The sequence below is a fragment of the Toxotes jaculatrix genome, chromosome 17 (assembly GCF_017976425.1).
Source record: "Toxotes jaculatrix isolate fToxJac2 chromosome 17, fToxJac2.pri, whole genome shotgun sequence".
Taxonomy (NCBI): Eukaryota; Metazoa; Chordata; class Actinopteri; family Toxotidae; genus Toxotes; species Toxotes jaculatrix.
In genome coordinates, this window is record NC_054410.1 from 2,117,291 (window position 1) to 2,137,466 (window position 20,176).

The 20,176-nt window shown below is 30.4% G+C and overlaps 1 protein-coding gene across 2 annotated transcripts in view; it reads right to left on the bottom strand.

The window, feature by feature from the left end:
* Nucleotides 1-545: 545 nt before the first annotated feature.
* The window catches only part of brf1a (BRF1 RNA polymerase III transcription initiation factor subunit a), a 98,712-nt gene continuing 79,081 nt past the window's right edge, over nt 546-20,176 (bottom strand). For both annotated transcript variants that reach the window (XM_041061419.1, XM_041061420.1), the window contains exon 19: nt 546-1,886. In XM_041061419.1, coding sequence (XP_040917353.1) covers nt 1,849-1,886 — 38 coding nt within the window. In that variant the 3' untranslated portion in view covers nt 546-1,848. The remainder of the gene's footprint in view (nt 1,887-20,176) is intronic.

Here is a 20,176-nt window from a genome sequence, read left to right on the forward strand (position 1 = left end):
GACCTGTGCGAACGGTCTCCAGTCTCCTGTGTTTCTGGACTGGTTTGATCATCAGTGTGGTTTTAAAAGCTAATTATTATTCTGTTTTTACAAACAGAGCCACAGAAGCTGACTGTGATTGTCCACTCAGGTGCTTCTAGCTTCTCTCAGGCTTAGGATCTGCTTCTACACTAAAATGCTCAGGTAAGACCAAAGACTCAAGAGTCATAACTTTAGGACAAACAGTATCTTTTAGAGTTTGTCCACAGTTAGGGACTGTTTCTATCTTTAGGATGTGTGGTGAATACAGTCCCTGGATTTTAGTAAGTTTGCACAAGTCATGATTTTAATGATTTTTATGTAATACTTCTCCCAAAACCCTAAATAAAACTATAACAGTCCCCAAAACCACTGACAGTGGACATTGTCTGTAACTATATATGATGTATTCATTTAATATCCAACCTATGAACAGACTTGATGTGCAGAGGCCTTTGAATGAGAAACTGTTCATGTTTAAACACTAAATGAAGGAGGAAACATTGACTTTCCTGTTGAGTGAAATCTTTATTGTAGCAGCAAATTCACACAACAATACACAGATGTAACATCATGACTTAGAGCAGCAGCACGGAGGCAGTCATGTTAAATTCTGTTGTGTGGACACAGTGAAAAGGCCACAAGCTCCTTCACCTCCAAACTTTCATTCTTCCAAAACAAAACTCATAAAAGCTTAAATAAAAAATAGATCCATTCTCTGATTGGGCTCCTCGTTCGTCTGGAAAACATAACACTGCAGAGAATGTATTTACATCCCGGGACATCATAAAGAACCATTAACATAAATCCAATGACACAGTCTCATTAAATTAATCATAAACAATCGGTTCAGTCTCAAAACAATAAAGAAAAAAAAAGCTCAAACCAAATGAACAGCAGAATAAAAACCAATCCAAGCATCATTTCCTCAAAGTAACTTAGAAAATTATTAAAATTAAAATTCAATAACATCTCTGCAAACATTGGCACGAAACCTGGGATTAAACTGTTCAAAGGCCACAACACTGAAATACTTTGGCTTCAGAGAAGCAGACAGCACGCGTCTGTCCACTAACCTAAGGCATTAATAAATATCCATCTGATAATGATGATTGATCTCACGCTACCTGACTGATAGATGCTTGTTTTAATTACGTGTTACAGCTGAGGGACAGTGAAGCTCACAAACATGGCAGGAAGTACTCAAAGTTACGCCGTGGTAAGTACCCGAGTGTTGAAATGAATGAAAAGATGATCATGTTTTCTGTCTTCCTGAAAATCTTAACATAACCATGAAGAAGGGACACAGCTTTGAAATCAAAACACGGAGTCCTGCAGATAAACGTCGACACTCATCTGATTTGGTATTTTACAGGTCAAAAGATGTGTGGATTAAAAGGAGGTTAAATGTTATGTTAAGTTTTTCTTCTGTGTTTTTGTTTCACCAGCATCTAAACGACTCTTTAACAATGAAAGCTTCATATTAAAACAGTCGTTTTTATGCTGCTGAAAAGTCCTTTGTACGTTTTCTGTCTGAACACCTGTGCGCTCTGAAGTACTTCCTGCCTTTGATTTTCAATGTCCTCCTCTCCAGCTCTGTCAGCAGCCACGCTGTGTGTCCTCCAGACGAGGTGACAAACGGGACACAGAGTCAGATTTTTCCAGCTTTTGTTCTCTGGCACGCCTGTCCCGTTTATTCCTGATGGGAATTCCTCGTCCCTCTGGGCGTCACAGCTCTGATGTGCAGCCACTTTGTGTTCCCGGTCATAAACATTCGATGCAGTTAGGGCTTCAGAATCGTCCTCTCTGTGTGGGATCGGTAACCCACAGCTAGAATCCATCGTCGTAGTCTCCATCACAGCCGTAATCTGGAGGGTGCGAGACGCAGAGGGAAAAGTTAAGTGTCAATAAAGTTTTACATTTTCACCGGATAAAGGTAAAGTTAAAAACCCTCCTGTTTTCATAAGCCTCTGATTTATTTCCTCTGCTGCTGCTGCTATTTGGAACAATCACAGCTGAATTTTTCTATTTTTATACTATTTGCTTTTTTTTAAATGTTATTGTTGTAATGTTTTTTCTTGTGTCTCTTTGAATAGTAAGTTTCTGAAATAAACGCTGTCTCGCTCTAACACTTGGCATTGTTTGTCAGACTGGTTTAATTTGCAAATAAAAAGTTACTTTTAGTAGTTTTTCTTTTCAGTGAGTAAGAAAAGATTACGGTTAGTAGAGTCTACACTATAACAAGCCGTATTGTCACAAAAACCTATCCGAACACTGGCAAACAAACACTGTAGCCCCTGTCAACTGGAGGTAGCCGGAGGCCTCTGGATGTAGCCGCCTAGCACAGCCGATGCTTTAGCAAAGAGCTAACTGCTGCCGGTGCCTGTCTATGGAGCTGTCACTCAAACTATCAATAGAGACCAAAAACAAAAAATGTACCAGTCTGTAAATCTGCTTTTTTAGGCTGTAAAGTTGGCTATTTTAACATTGGGGTCAATGGGGTCAATGGATCACTTCCGCATTTTTGAAAGCGGAAGTGATCCTCACTGCTGCACTCACCTGCTTTGAACGTCACTCAAGTGATGTTTTTTATGTCATTTTGAGGTCAAATTTTCTTTTTACTTTTTTTGGCCGATTTTGACGCCTTACTATACTATGACGTTTTTTATGACATTTTGAGGTAAAAAAAAATTGTGACTTTTTTTGGCTGATTTTGACGCCTCACTATACTATGACGTTTTTTATGACATTTTGAGATCAAAAAAAATTTTGACTTTTTTTGGCCGAAAAAAACGCCTTACTATACTATGACCATTTTTATGACATTTTGAGGTCAAAAATTTTTTTGACTTTTTTTGGCCGAAAAAAACGCCTTACTATACTATGACGTTTTTTATGACATTTTGAGGTCAAAAAAAAATTTTTGACTTTTTTTTGTCCGATTTTGACGCCTTACTATACTATGACGTTTTTTATGACATTTTGAGGTCAAAAATTTTTTTGACTTTTTTTGGCCGAAAAAAAACGCCTTACTATACTATGACGTATTTTATGACATTTTGAGGTAAAAAAAAATTGTGACTTTTTTTGGCTGATTTTGACGCCTCACTATACTATGACGTTTTTTATGACATTTTGAGATCAAAAAAATTTTTGACTTTTTTTGGCCGAAAAAAACGCCTTACTATACTATGACCATTTTTATGACATTTTGAGGTCAAAATTTTTTTTGACTTTTTTTGGCCGATTTTGACGCCTTACTATACTATGACGTTTTTTATGACATTTTGAGGTCAAAAATTTTTTTGACTTTTTTTGGCCGAAAAAAACGCCTTACTATACTATGACGTTTTTTCTGACATTTTGAGGTCAAAAAATTTTTTGACTTTTTTTGGCCGAAAAAAACGCCTTACTATACTATGGCGTTTTTTATGACATTTTGAGGTCAAAAAATTTTTTGACTTTTTTTGTCCGATTTTGACGCCTTACTATACTATGACGTTTTTTATGACATTTTGAGGTCAAAAATTTTTTTGACTTTTTTTGGCCGAAAAAAACGCCTTACTATACTATGACGTTTTTTATGACATTTTGAGGTCAAAAATTTTTTTGACTTTTTTTGTCCGAAAAAAACGCCTTACTATACTATGACGTTTTTTATGACATTTTGAGGTCAAAAAAATTTTTGACTTTTTTTGGCCGAAAAAAACGCCTTACTATACTATGACATTTTTTATGACATTTTGAGGTCAAAAAAAATTTTGACTTTTTTTGTCCGATTTTGACGCCTTACTATACTATGACTTTTTTATGACATTTTGAGGTCAAAAAATTTTTTGACTTTTTTTGGCCGAAAAAAACGCCTTACTATACTATGACGTTTTTTATGACATTTTGAGGTCAAAAAATTTTTTGACTTTTTTTGTCCGATTTTGACGCCTTACTATACTATGACGTTTTTTATGACATTTTGAGGTCAAAAAAAATTTTGACTTTTTTTGGCCGAAAAAAACGCCTTACTATACTATGACGTTTTTTATGACATTTTGAGGTCAAAAAAAATTTTGACTTTTTTTGTCCGATTTTGACGCCTTACTATACTATGACGTTTTTTATGACATTTTGAGGTCAAAAAATTTTTTGACTTTTTTTGGCCGAAAAAAACGCCTTACTATACTATGACGTTTTTTATGACATTTTGAGGTCAAAAAAAATTTTGACTTTTTTTGGCCGAAAAAAACGCCTTACTATACTATGACCATTTTTATGACATTTTGAGGTCAAAATTTTTTTTGACTTTTTTTGGCCGATTTTGACGCCTTACTATACTATGACGTTTTTTATGACATTTTGAGGTCAAAAATTTTTTTGACTTTTTTTGGCCGAAAAAAACGCCTTACTATACTATGACGTTTTTTATGACATTTTGAGGTCAAAAAAATTTTTGACTTTTTTTGTCCGATTTTGACGCCTTACTATACTATGACGTTTTTTATGACATTTTGAGGTCAAAAATTTTTTTGACTTTTTTTGGCCGAAAAAAACGCCTTACTATACTATGACGTTTTTTATGACATTTTGAGGTCAAAATTTTTTTTGACTTTTTTTGTCCGAAAAAAACGCCTTACTATACTATGACGTTTTTTATGACATTTTGAGGTCAAAAAATTTTTTGACTTTTTTTGGCCGAAAAAAACGCCTTACTATACTATGACATTTTTTATGACATTTTGAGGTCAAAAAAAATTTTGACTTTTTTTGTCCGATTTTGACGCCTTACTATACTATGACGTTTTTTATGACATTTTGAGGTCAAAAAATTTTTTGACTTTTTTTGGCCGAAAAAAACGCCTTACTATACTATGACGTTTTTTATGACATTTTGAGGTCAAAAAATTTTTTGACTTTTTTTGTCCGATTTTGACGCCTTACTATACTATGACGTTTTTTATGACATTTTGAGGTCAAAAAAAATTTTGACTTTTTTTGGCCGAAAAAAACGCCTTACTATACTATGACGTTTTTTATGACATTTTGAGGTCAAAAAATTTTTTGACTTTTTTTGGCCGAAAAAAACGCCTTACTATACTATGACGTTTTTTATGACATTTTGAGGTCAAAAAAAATTTTGACTTTTTTTGGCCGAAAAAAACGCCTTACTATACTATGACGTTTTTTATGACATTTTGAGGTCAAAAAATTTTTTGACTTTTTTTGGCCGAAAAAAACGCCTTACTATACTATGACGTTTTTTATGACATTTTGAGGTCAAAAAATTTTTTGACTTTTTTTGGCCGAAAAAAACGCCTTACTATACTATGACGTTTTTTATGACATTTTGAGGTCAAAAAATTTTTTGACTTTTTTTGGCCGAAAAAAACGCCTTACTATACTATGACGTTTTTTATGACATTTTGAGGTCAAAAAATTTTTTGACTTTTTTTGGCCGAAAAAAACGCCTTACTATACTATGACGTTTTTTATGACATTTTGAGGTCAAAAAATTTTTTGACTTTTTTTGGCCGAAAAAAACGCCTTACTATACTATGACGTTTTTTATGACATTTTGAGGTCAAAAAAAATTTTGACTTTTTTTGTCCGATTTTGACGCCTTACTATACTATGACGTTTTTTATGACATTTTGAGGTCAAAAAATTTTTTGACTTTTTTTGTCCGATTTTGACGCCTTACTATACTATGACGTTTTTTATGACATTTTGAGGTCAAAAATTTTTTTGACTTTTTTTGGCCGAAAAAAACGCCTTACTATACTATGACGTTTTTTATGACATTTTGAGGTCAAAAAATTTTTTGACTTTTTTTGGCCGAAAAAAACGCCTTACTATACTATGACGTTTTTTATGACATTTTGAGGTCAAAAAATTTTTTGACTTTTTTTGGCCGAAAAAAACGCCTTACTATACTATGACGTTTTTTATGACATTTTGAGGTCAAAAAATTTTTTGACTTTTTTTGGCCGAAAAAAACGCCTTACTATACTATGACGTTTTTTATGACATTTTGAGGTCAAAAAAAATGTTGACTTTTTTTGGCCGAAAAAAACGCCTTACAATACTATGACGTTTTTTATGACATTTTGAGGTCAAAAAATTTTTTGACTTTTTTTGGCCGAAAAAAACGCATTACTATACTATGACGTTTTTTATGACATTTTGAGGTCAAAAAAATTTTTGACTTTTTTTGGCCGAAAAAAACACCTTACTATACTATGACGTTTTTTAGGACATTTTGAGGTCAAAAAAATTTTTGACTTTTTTTGGCCGAAAAAAACGCCTTACTATACTATGACGTTTTTTATGACATTTTGAGGTCAAAAAATTTTTTGACTTTTTTTGGCCGAAAAAAAACGCCTTACTATACTATGACGTTTTTTATGACATTTTGAGGTCAAAAAAATTTTTGACTTTTTTTGTCCGATTTTGACGCCTTACTATACTATGACGTTTTTTATGACATTTTGAGGTCAAAAAATTTTTTGACTTTTTTTGGCCGATTTTGACGCCTTACTATACTATGACGTTTTTTATGACATTTTGAGGTAAAAAAAAATGTTGACTTTTTTTGGCCGAAAAAAACGCCTTACTATACTATGACGTTTTTTATGACATTTTGAGGTCAAAAAAATTTTTGACTTTTTTTGGCCGAAAAAAACGCCTTACTATACTATGACGTTTTTTATGACATTTTGAGGTCAAAAATTTTTTTGACTTTTTTTGTCCGACTTTGACGCCTTACTATACTATGATGTTTTTTATGACATTTTGAGGTCAAAAAAAATTTTGACTTTTTTTGGCCGAAAAAAACGCCTTACTATACTATGACGTTTTTTATGACATTTTGAGGTCAAAAAAATTTTTGACTTTTTTTGTCCGAAAAAACGCCTTACTATACTATGACGTTTTTTATGACATTTTGAGGTCAAAAAAATTTTTGACTTTTTTTGGCCGATTTTGACGCCTTACTATACTATGACGTTTTTTATGACATTTTGAGGTCAAAAAATTTTTTGCCTTTTTTTGTCCGATTTTGACGCCTTACTATACTATGACGTTTTTTATGACATTTTGAGGTCAAAAATTTTTTTGACTTTTTTTGGCCGAAAAAAACGCCTTACTATACTATGACGTTTTTTATGACATTTTGAGGTCAAAAAAATTTTTGACTTTTTTTGGCCGAAAAAAACGCCTTACTATACTATGACGTTTTTTATGACATTTTGAGGTCAAAAAAATTTTTGACTTTTTTGGCCGGAAAAAACGCCTTACTATACTATGACGTTTTTTATGACATTTTGAGGTCAAAAATTTTTTTGACTTTTTTAGTCCGATTTTGACGCCTTACTATACTATGTCGTTCTTTATGACATTTTGAGCTCAAAAAAATTTTTGACTTTTTTTGTCCGATTTTGACGCCTTACTATACTATGACGTTTTTTCTGACATTTTGAGGTCAAAAAATTTTTTGACTTTTTTTTGCCGAAAAAAACGCCTTACTATACTATGACGTTTTTTATGACATTTTGAGGTCAAAAAATTTTTTGACTTTTTTTGTCCGATTTTGACGCCTTACTATACTATGACGTTTTTTATGACATTTTGAGGTCAAAAAATTTTTTGACTTTTTTTGGCCGAAAAAAACGCCTTACTATACTATGACGTTTTTTATGACATTTTGAGGTCAAAAAAATTTTTGACTTTTTTTGGCCGAAAAAAACGCCTTACTATACTATGACGTTTTTTATGACATTTTGAGGTCAAAAAAAATTTTGACTTTTTTTGTCCGATTTTGACGCCTTACTATACTATGACGTTTTTTATGACATTTTGAGGTCAAAAAAATTTTTGACTTTTTTTGTCCGAAAAAAACGCCTTACTATACTATGACGTTTTTTCTGACATTTTGAGGTCAAAAAAATTTTTGACTTTTTTTTGCCGAAAAAAACGCCTTACTATACTATGACGTTTTTTATGACATTTTGAGGTCAAAAAATTTTTTGACTTTTTTTGTCCGATTTTGACGCCTTACTATACTATGACGTTTTTTATGACATTTTGAGGTCAAAAATTTTTTTGACTTTTTTTGGCCGAAAAAAACGCCTTACTATACTATGACGTTTTTTATGACATTTTGAGGTCAAAAAAATTTTTGACTTTTTTTGGCCGAAAAAAACGCCTTACTATACTATGACGTTTTTTATGACATTTTGAGGTCAAAAAAATTTTTGACTTTTTTGGCCGGAAAAAACGCCTTACTATACTATGACGTTTTTTATGACATTTTGAGGTCAAAAATTTTTTTGACTTTTTTAGTCCGATTTTGACGCCTTACTATACTATGTCGTTCTTTATGACATTTTGAGCTCAAAAAAATTTTTGACTTTTTTTGTCCGATTTTGACGCCTTACTATACTATGACGTTTTTTCTGACATTTTGAGGTCAAAAAATTTTTTGACTTTTTTTTGCCGAAAAAAACGCCTTACTATACTATGACGTTTTTTATGACATTTTGAGGTCAAAAAATTTTTTGACTTTTTTTGTCCGATTTTGACGCCTTACTATACTATGACGTTTTTTATGACATTTTGAGGTCAAAAAATTTTTTGACTTTTTTTGGCCGAAAAAAACGCCTTACTATACTATGACGTTTTTTATGACATTTTGAGGTCAAAAAAATTTTTGACTTTTTTTGGCCGAAAAAAACGCCTTACTATACTATGACGTTTTTTATGACATTTTGAGGTCAAAAAAAATTTTGACTTTTTTTGTCCGATTTTGACGCCTTACTATACTATGACGTTTTTTATGACATTTTGAGGTCAAAAAAATTTTTGACTTTTTTTGGCCGAAAAAAACGCCTTACTATACTATGACGTTTTTTCTGACATTTTGAGGTCAAAAAAATTTTTGACTTTTTTTTGCCGAAAAAAACGCCTTACTATACTATGACGTTTTTTATGACATTTTGAGGTCAAAAAATTTTTTGACTTTTTTTGTCCGATTTTGACGCCTTACTATACTATGACGTTTTTTATGACATTTTGAGGTCAAAAATTTTTTTGACTTTTTTTGGCCGAAAAAAAACGCCTTACTATACTATGACGTTTTTTATGACATTTTGAGGTCAAAAAAATTTTTGACTTTTTTTGGCCGAAAAAAACGCCTTACTATACTATGACGTTTTTTATGACATTTTGAGGTCAAAAAAATTTTTGACTTTTTTGGCCGGAAAAAACGCCTTACTATACTATGACGTTTTTTATGACATTTTGAGGTCAAAAATTTTTTTGACTTTTTTAGTCCGATTTTGACGCCTTACTATACTATGTCGTTCTTTATGACATTTTGAGCTCAAAAAAATTTTTGACTTTTTTTGTCCGATTTTGACGCCTTACTATACTATGACGTTTTTTCTGACATTTTGAGGTCAAAAAATTTTTTGACTTTTTTTTGCCGAAAAAAACGCCTTACTATACTATGACGTTTTTTATGACATTTTGAGGTCAAAAAATTTTTTGACTTTTTTTGTCCGATTTTGACGCCTTACTATACTATGACGTTTTTTATGACATTTTGAGGTCAAAAAATTTTTTGACTTTTTTTGGCCGAAAAAAACGCCTTACTATACTATGACGTTTTTTATGACATTTTGAGGTCAAAAAAATTTTTGACTTTTTTTGGCCGAAAAAAACGCCTTACTATACTATGACGTTTTTTATGACATTTTGAGGTCAAAAAAAATTTTGACTTTTTTTGTCCGATTTTGACGCCTTACTATACTATGACGTTTTTTATGACATTTTGAGGTCAAAAAAATTTTTGACTTTTTTTGGCCGAAAAAAACGCCTTACTATACTATGACGTTTTTTCTGACATTTTGAGGTCAAAAAAATTTTTGACTTTTTTTTGCCGAAAAAAACGCCTTACTATACTATGACGTTTTTTATGACATTTTGAGGTCAAAAAATTTTTTGACTTTTTTTGTCCGATTTTGACGCCTTACTATACTATGACGTTTTTTATGACATTTTGAGGTCAAAAAAATTTTTGACTTTTTTTGGCCGATTTTGACGCCTTACTATACTATGACGTTTTTTATGACATTTTGAGGTCAAAAAATTTTTTGACTTTTTTTGTCCGATTTTGACGCCTTACTATACTATGACGTTTTTTATGACATTTTGAGGTCAAAAAAATTTTTGACTTTTTTTGTCCGAAAAAAACGCCTTACTATACTATGACGTTTTTTATGACATTTTGAGGTCAAAAAATTTTTTGACTTTTTTTGTCCGACTTTGACGCCTTACTATACTATGATGTTTTTTATGACATTTTGAGGTCAAAAAAAATTTTGACTTTTTTTGGCCGAAAAAAACGCCTTACTATACTATGACGTTTTTTATGACATTTTGAGGTCAAAAAAATTTTTGACTTTTTTGGCCGGAAAAAACGCCTTACTATACTATGACGTTTTTTATGACATTTTGAGGTCAAAAATTTTTTTGACTTTTTTAGTCCGATTTTGACGCCTTACTATACTATGTCGTTCTTTATGACATTTTGAGCTCAAAAAAATTTTTGACTTTTTTTGTCCGATTTTGACGCCTTACTATACTATGACGTTTTTTCTGACATTTTGAGGTCAAAAAAATTTTTGACTTTTTTTGGCCGAAAAAAACGCCTTACTATACTATGACGTTTTTTATGACATTTTGAGGTCAAAAAAAATTTTGACTTTTTTTGTCCGATTTTGACGCCTTACTATACTATGACGTTTTTTATGACATTTTGAGGTCAAAAAAATTTTTGACTTTTTTTGGCCGAAAAAAACGCCTTACTATACTATGACGTTTTTTCTGACATTTTGAGGTCAAAAAATTTTTTGACTTTTTTTGGCCGAAAAAAACGCCTTACTATACTATGACGTTTTTTATGACATTTTGAGGTCAAAAAATTTTTTGACTTTTTTTGTCCGATTTTGACGCCTTACTATACTATGTCGTTTTTTATGACATTTTGAGCTCAAAAAAATTTTTGACTTTTTTTGTCCGATTTTGACGCCTTACTATACTATGACGTTTTTTATGACATTTTGAGGTCAAAAAATTTTTTGACTTTTTTTGGCCGAAAAAAACGCCTTACTATACTATGACGTTTTTTATGACATTTTGAGGTCAAAAAAAATTTTGACTTTTTTTGTCCGATTTTGACGCCTTACTATACTATGACGTTTTTTATGACATTTTGAGGTCAAAAAATTTTTTTGACTTTTTTTGGCCGAAAAAAACGCCTTACTATACTATGACGTTTTTTCTGACATTTTGAGGTCAAAAAAATTTTTGACTTTTTTTGGCCGAAAAAAACGCCTTACTATACTATGACGTTTTTTATGACATTTTGAGGTCAAAAAAATTTTTGACTTTTTTTGTCCGATTTTGACGCCTTACTATACTATGACGTTTTTTATGACATTTTGAGGTCAAAAAAATTTTTGACTTTTTTTGTCCGAAAAAAACGCCTTACTATACTATGACGTTTTTTATGACATTTTGAGGTCAAAAATTTTTTTGACTTTTTTTGGCCGATTTTGACGCCTTACTATACTATGACGTTTTTTCTGACATTTTGAGGTCAAAAAAATTTTTGACTTTTTTTGGCCGAAAAAAAACGCCTTACTATACTATGACGTTTTTTATGACATTTTGAGCTCAAAAAAATTTTGACTTTTTTTGGCCGAAAAAAACGCCTTACTATACTATGACCATTTTTATGACATTTTGAGGTCAAAATTTTTTTTGACTTTTTTTGGCCGATTTTGACGCCTTACTATACTATGACGTTTTTTATGACATTTTGAGGTCAAAAATTTTTTTGACTTTTTTTGTCCGAAAAAAACGCCTTACTATACTATGACGTTTTTTATGACATTTTGAGGTCAAAAATTTTTTTGACTTTTTTTGTCCGAAAAAAACGCCTTACTATACTATGACGTTTTTTATGACATTTTGAGGTCAAAAAATTTTTTGACTTTTTTTGGCCGAAAAAAACGCCTTACTATACTATGACGTTTTTTATGACATTTTGAGGTCAAAAAATTTTTTGACTTTTTTTGGCCGAAAAAAACGCCTTACTATACTATGACGTTTTTTATGACATTTTGAGGTCAAAAAAAATGTTGACTTTTTTTGGCCGAAAAAAACGCCTTACTATACTATGACGTTTTTTATGACATTTTGAGGTCAAAAAATTTTTTGACTTTTTTTGGCCGATTTTGACGCCTTACTATACTATGACGTTTTTTATGACATTTTGAGGTCAAAAAAATTTTTGACTTTTTTTGTCCGATTTTGACGCCTTACTATACTATGACGTTTTTTATGACATTTTGAGGTCAAAAAAATTTTTGACTTTTTTTGTCCGAAAAAAACGCCTTACTATACTATGACGTTTTTTATGACATTTTGAGGTCAAAAATTTTTTTGACTTTTTTTGGCCGATTTTGACGCCTTACTATACTATGACGTTTTTTCTGACATTTTGAGGTCAAAAAAATTTTTGACTTTTTTTGGCCGAAAAAAACGCCTTACTATACTATGACGTTTTTTATGACATTTTGAGCTCAAAAAAATTTTGACTTTTTTTGGCCGAAAAAAACGCCTTACTATACTATGACCATTTTTATGACATTTTGAGGTCAAAATTTTTTTTGACTTTTTTTGGCCGATTTTGACGCCTTACTATACTATGACGTTTTTTATGACATTTTGAGGTCAAAAATTTTTTTGACTTTTTTTGTCCGAAAAAAACGCCTTACTATACTATGACGTTTTTTATGACATTTTGAGGTCAAAAATTTTTTTGACTTTTTTTGTCCGAAAAAAACGCCTTACTATACTATGACGTTTTTTATGACATTTTGAGGTCAAAAAATTTTTTGACTTTTTTTGGCCGAAAAAAACGCCTTACTATACTATGACGTTTTTTATGACATTTTGAGGTCAAAAAAATTTTTGACTTTTTTTGTCCGATTTTGACGCCTTACTATACTATGACGTTTTTTATGACATTTTGAGGTCAAAAAATTTTTTGACTTTTTTTGGCCGAAAAAAACGCCTTACTATACTATGACGTTTTTTATGACATTTTGAGGTCAAAAAATTTTTTGACTTTTTTTGTCCGATTTTGACGCCTTACTATACTATGACGTTTTTTATGACATTTTGAGGTCAAAAAAAATTTTGACTTTTTTTGGCCGAAAAAAACGCCTTACTATACTATGACGTTTTTTATGACATTTTGAGGTCAAAAAAAATTTTGACTTTTTTTGTCCGATTTTGACGCCTTACTATACTATGACGTTTTTTATGACATTTTGAGGTCAAAAAAATTTTGACTTTTTTTGGCCGAAAAAAACGCCTTACTATACTATGACGTTTTTTATGACATTTTGAGGTCAAAAAATTTTTTGACTTTTTTTGGCCGAAAAAAAACGCCTTACTATACTATGACGTTTTTTATGACATTTTGAGGTCAAAAAAAATGTTGACTTTTTTTGGCCGAAAAAAAACGCCTTACAATACTATGACGTTTTTTATGACATTTTGAGGTCAAAAAATTTTTTGACTTTTTTTGGCCGAAAAAAACGCATTACTATACTATGACGTTTTTTATGACATTTTGAGGTCAAAAAAATTTTTGACTTTTTTTGGCCGAAAAAAACGCCTTACTATACTATGACGTTTTTTATGACATTTTGAGGTCAAAAAAAATTTTGACTTTTTTTGTCCGATTTTGACGCCTTACTATACTATGACGTTTTTTATGACATTTTGAGGTCAAAAAATTTTTTGACTTTTTTTGGCCGAAAAAAACGCCTTACTATACTATGACGTTTTTTATGACATTTTGAGGTCAAAAATTTTTTTGACTTTTTTTGTCCGATTTTGACGCCTTACTATACTATGACGTTTTTTATGACATTTTGAGGTCAAAAAATTTTTTGACTTTTTTTGTCCGAAAAAACGCCTTACTATACTATGACGTTTTTTATGACATTTTGAGGTCAAAAATTTTTTTGACTTTTTTTGTCCGAAAAAAAACGCCTTACTATACTATGACGTTTTTTATGACATTTTGAGGTCAAAAAATTTTTTGACTTTTTTTGGCCGAAAAAAACGCCTTACTATACTATGACGTTTTTTATGACATTTTGAGGTCAAAAAAATTTTTGACTTTTTTTGTCCGATTTTGACGCCTTACTATACTATGACGTTTTTTATGACATTTTGAGGTCAAAAAATTTTTTGACTTTTTTTGGCCGAAAAAAACGCCTTACTATACTATGACGTTTTTTATGACATTTTGAGGTCAAAAAATTTTTTGACTTTTTTTGTCCGATTTTGACGCCTTACTATACTATGACGTTTTTTATGACATTTTGAGGTCAAAAAAAATTTTGACTTTTTTTGGCCGAAAAAAACGCCTTACTATACTATGACGTTTTTTATGACATTTTGAGGTCAAAAAAAATTTTGACTTTTTTTGTCCGATTTTGACGCCTTACTATACTATGACGTTTTTTATGACATTTTGAGGTCAAAAAAATTTTTGACTTTTTTTGGCCGAAAAAAACGCCTTACTATACTATGACGTTTTTTATGACATTTTGAGGTCAAAAAATTTTTTGACTTTTTTTGGCCGAAAAAAACGCCTTACTATACTATGACGTTTTTTATGACATTTTGAGGTCAAAAAAAATGTTGACTTTTTTTGGCCGAAAAAAACGCCTTACAATACTATGACGTTTTTTATGACATTTTGAGGTCAAAAAATTTTTTGACTTTTTTTGGCCGAAAAAAACGCATTACTATACTATGACGTTTTTTATGACATTTTGAGGTCAAAAAAATTTTTGACTTTTTTTGGCCGAAAAAAACGCCTTACTATACTATGACGTTTTTTATGACATTTTGAGGTCAAAAAAAATTTTGACTTTTTTTGTCCGATTTTGACGCCTTACTATACTATGACGTTTTTTATGACATTTTGAGCTCAAAAAATTTTTTGACTTTTTTTGGCCGAAAAAAACGCCTTACTATACTATGACGTTTTTTATGACATTTTGAGGTCAAAAATTTTTTTGACTTTTTTTGTCCGATTTTGACGCCTTACTATACTATGACGTTTTTTATGACATTTTGAGGTCAAAAAATTTTTTGACTTTTTTTGTCCGAAAAAACGCCTTACTATACTATGATGTTTTTTATGACATTTTGAGGTCAAAAAAATTTTTGACTTTTTTTGTCTGAAAAAAACGCCTTACTATACTATGACGTTTTTTATGACATTTTGAGGTCAAAAAAATTTTTGACTTTTTTTGGCCGATTTTGACGCCTTACTATACTATGACGTTTTTTATGACATTTTGAGGTCAAAAAAATTTTTGACTTTTTTTGGCCGATTTTGACGCCTTACTATACTATGACGTTTTTTATGACATTTTGAGGTCAAAAAAATTTTTGACTTTTTTTGGCCGAAAAAAACGCCTTACTATACTATGACGTTTTTTATGACATTTTGAGGTCAAAAAATTTTTTGACTTTTTTTGGCCGAAAAAAACGCCTTACTATACTATGTCGTTTTTTATGACATTTTGAGCTCAAAAAAATTTTTGACTTTTTTTGGCCGAAAAAAACGCCTTACTATACTATGACGTTTTTTATGACATTTTGAGGTCAAAAAATTTTTTGACTTTTTTTGGCCGAAAAAAACGCCTTACTATACTATGACGTTTTTTATGACATTTTGAGGTCAAAAAAATTTTTGACTTTTTTTGGCCGAAAAAAACGCCTTACTATACTATGACGTTTTTTATGACATTTTGAGGTCAAAAAAATTTTTGACTTTTTTTGGCCGAAAAAAACGCCTTACTATACTATGACGTTTTTTATGACATTTTGAGGTCAAAAAATTTTTTGACTTTTTTTTTGCCGAAAAAAACGCCTTACTATACTATGATGTTTTTTATGACATTTTGAGGTCAAAAAAATTTTTGACTTTTTTTGTCCGATTTTGACGCCTTACTATACTATGACGTTTTTTCTGACATTTTGAGGTCAAAAAAATTTTTGACTTTTTTTGGCCGAAAAAAACGCCTTACTATACTATGACGTTTTTTATGACATTTTGAGGTCAAAAAATTTTTTGACTTTTTTTGTCCGATTTTGACGCCTTACTATACTATGACGTTTTTTATGACATTTTGAGGTCAAAAAAATTTTTGACTTTTTTTGTCCGAAAAAAACGCCTTACTATACTATGACGTTTTTTATGACATTTTGAGGTCAAAAATTATTTTGACTTTTTTTGGCCGATTTTGACGCCTTACTATACTATGACGTTTTTTCTGACATTTTGAGGTCAAAAAAATTTTTGACTTTTTTTGGCCGAAAAAAACGCCTTACTATACTATGACGTTTTTTATGACATTTTGAGGTCAAAAAATTTTTTGACTTTTTTTGGCCGATTTTGACGCCTTACTATACTATGACGTTTTTTATGACATTTTGAGGTCAAAAAAATTTTTGACTTTTTTTGGCCGAAAAAAACGCCTTACTATACTATGACGTTTTTTATGACATTTTGAGGTCAAAAAAATTTTTGACTTTTTTTGGCCGAAAAAAACGCCCTACTATACTATGACGTTTTTTATGACATTTTGAGGTCAAAAAAATTTTTGACTTTTTTTGGCCGAAAAAAACGCCTTACTATACTATGACGTTTTTTATGACATTTTGAGGTCAAAAAATTTTTTGACTTTTTTTTTGCCGAAAAAAACGCCTTACTATACTATGACGTTTTTTATGACATTTTGAGGTCAAAAAATTTTTTGACTTTTTTTGGCCGAAAAAAACGCATTACTATACTATGACGTTTTTTATGACATTTTGAGGTCAAAAAATTTTTTGACTTTTTTTGTCCGAAAAAACGCCTTACTATACTATGACGTTTTTTATGACATTTTGAGGTCAAAAAAATTTTTGACTTTTTTTGTCCGATTTTGACGCCTTACTATACTATGACGTTTTTTATGACATTTTGAGGTCAAAAATTTTTTTGACTTTTTTTGTCCGATTTTGACGCCTTACTATACTATGACGTTTTTTATGACATTTTGAGGTCAAAAAAAATTTTGACTTTTTTTGGCCGAAAAAAACGCCTTACTATACTATGACGTTTTTTATGACATTTTGAGGTCAAAAAAAATTTTGACTTTTTTTGTCCGATTTTGACGCCTTACTATACTATGACGTTTTTTATGACATTTTGAGGTCAAAAAATTTTTTGACTTTTTTTGGCCGAAAAAAACGCCTTACTATACTATGACGTTTTTTATGACATTTTGAGGTCAAAAAATTTTTTGACTTTTTTTGTCCGATTTTGACGCCTTACTATACTATGACGTTTTTTATGACATTTTGAGGTCAAAAAAATTTTTGACTTTTTTTGGCCGATTTTGACGCCTTACTATACTATGACGTTTTTTATGACATTTTGAGGTCAAAAAATTTTTTGACTTTTTTTGGCCGAAAAAAACGCCTTACTATACTATGACGTTTTTTCTGACATTTTGAGGTCAAAAAAATTTTTGACTTTTTTTGGCCGAAAAAAAACGCCTTACTATACTATGACGTTTTTTATGACATTTTGAGGTCAAAAAATTTTTTGACTTTTTTTTTGCCGAAAAAAACGCCTTACTATACTATGACGTTTTTTATGACATTTTGAGGTCAAAAAATTTTTTGACTTTTTTTGTCCGATTTTGACGCCTTACTATACTATGACGTTTTTTATGACATTTTGAGGTCAAAAAAATTTTTGACTTTTTTTGGCCGATTTTGACGCCTTACTATACTATGACGTTTTTTATGACATTTTGAGGTCAAAAAATTTTTTGACTTTTTTTGGCCGAAAAAAACGCATTACTATACTATGACGTTTTTTATGACATTTTGAGGTCAAAAAAATTTTTGACTTTTTTTGTCCGAAAAAACGCCTTACTATACTATGACGTTTTTTATGACATTTTGAGGTCAAAAAAATTTTTGACTTTTTTTGTCCGATTTTGACGCCTTACTATACTATGACGTTTTTTATGACATTTTGAGGTCAAAAATTTTTTTGACTTTTTTTGTCCGATTTTGACGCCTTACTATACTATGACGTTTTTTATGACATTTTGAGGTCAAAAAAAATTTTGACTTTTTTTGGCCGAAAAAAAACGCCTTACTATACTATGACGTTTTTTATGACATTTTGAGGTCAAAAAAAATTTTGACTTTTTTTGTCCGATTTTGACGCCTTACTATACTATGACGTTTTTTATGACATTTTGAGGTCAAAAAATTTTTTGACTTTTTTTGGCCGAAAAAAACGCCTTACTATACTATGACGTTTTTTCTGACATTTTGAGGTCAAAAAAATTTTTGACTTTTTTTGGCCGAAAAAAACGCCTTACTATACTATGACGTTTTTTATGACATTTTGAGGTCAAAAAATTTTTTGACTTTTTTTGTCCGATTTTGACGCCTTACTATACTATGACGTTTTTTATGACATTTTGAGGTCAAAAAAATTTTTGACTTTTTTTGGCCGATTTTGACGCCTTACTATACTATGACGTTTTTTATGACATTTTGAGGTCAAAAAAATTTTCGACTTTTTTTTTGCCGAAAAAAACGCCTTACTATACTATGACGTTTTTTATGACATTTTGAGGTCAAAAAATTTTTTGACTTTTTTTGGCCGAAAAAAACGCATTACTATACTATGACGTTTTTTATGACATTTTGAGGTCAAAAAAATTTTTGACTTTTTTAGTCCGAAAAAACGCCTTACTATACTATGACGTTTTTTATGACATTTTGAGGTCAAAAAAATTTTTGACTTTTTTTGGCCGATTTTGACGCCTTACTATACTACGACGTTTTTTATGACATTTTGAGGTCAAAAATTTTTTTGACTTTTTTTGTCCGATTTTGACGCCTTACTATACTATGACGTTTTTTATGACATTTTGAGGTCAAAAAAAATTTTGACTTTTTTTGGCCGAAAAAAACGCCTTACTATACTATGACGTTTTTTATGACATTTTGAGGTCAAAAAAAATTTTGACTTTTTTTGTCCGATTTTGACGCCTTACTATACTATGACGTTTTTTATGACATTTTGAGGTCAAAAATTTTTTTGACTTTTTTTGGCCGAAAAAAACGCCTTACTATACTATGACGTTTTTTCTGACATTTTGAGGTCAAAAAAATTTTTGACTTTTTTTGGCCGAAAAAAACGCCTTACTATACTATGACGTTTTTTATGACATTTTGAGGTCAAAAAATTTTTTGACTTTTTTTGTCCGATTTTGACGCCTTACTATACTATGACGTTTTTTATGACATTTTGAGGTCAAAAAAATTTTTGACTTTTTTTGGCCGATTTTGACGCCTTACTATACTATGACGTTTTTTATGACATTTTGAGGTCAAAAAAATTTTTGACTTTTTTTGGCCGAAAAAAACGCCTTACTATACTATGACGTTTTTTATGACATTTTGAGGTCAAAAAAAATTTTGACTTTTTTTGTCCGATTTTGACGCCTTACTATACTATGACGTTTTTTATGACATTTTGAGGTCAAAAAAATTTTTGACTTTTTTTGGCCGAAAAAAACGCCTTACTATACTATGACGTTTTTTATGACATTTTGAGGTCAAAAAAATTTTTGACTTTTTTTGGCCGATTTTGACGCCTTACTATACTATGACGTTTTTATGACATTTTGAGGTCAAAAAATTTTTTGACTTTTTTTGGCCGAAAAAAACGCCTTACTATACTATGACGTTTTTTATGACATTTTGAGGTCAAAAAAAATGTTGACTTTTTTGGCCGAAAAAAACGCCTTACTATACTATGACGTTTTTTATGACATTTTGAGGTCAAAAAATTTTTTGACTTTTTTTGGCCGAAAAAAACGCATTACTATACTATGACGTTTTTTATGACATTTTGAGGTCAAAAAAATTTTTGACTTTTTTTGTCCGAAAAAACGCCTTACTATACTATGACGTTTTTTATGACATTTTG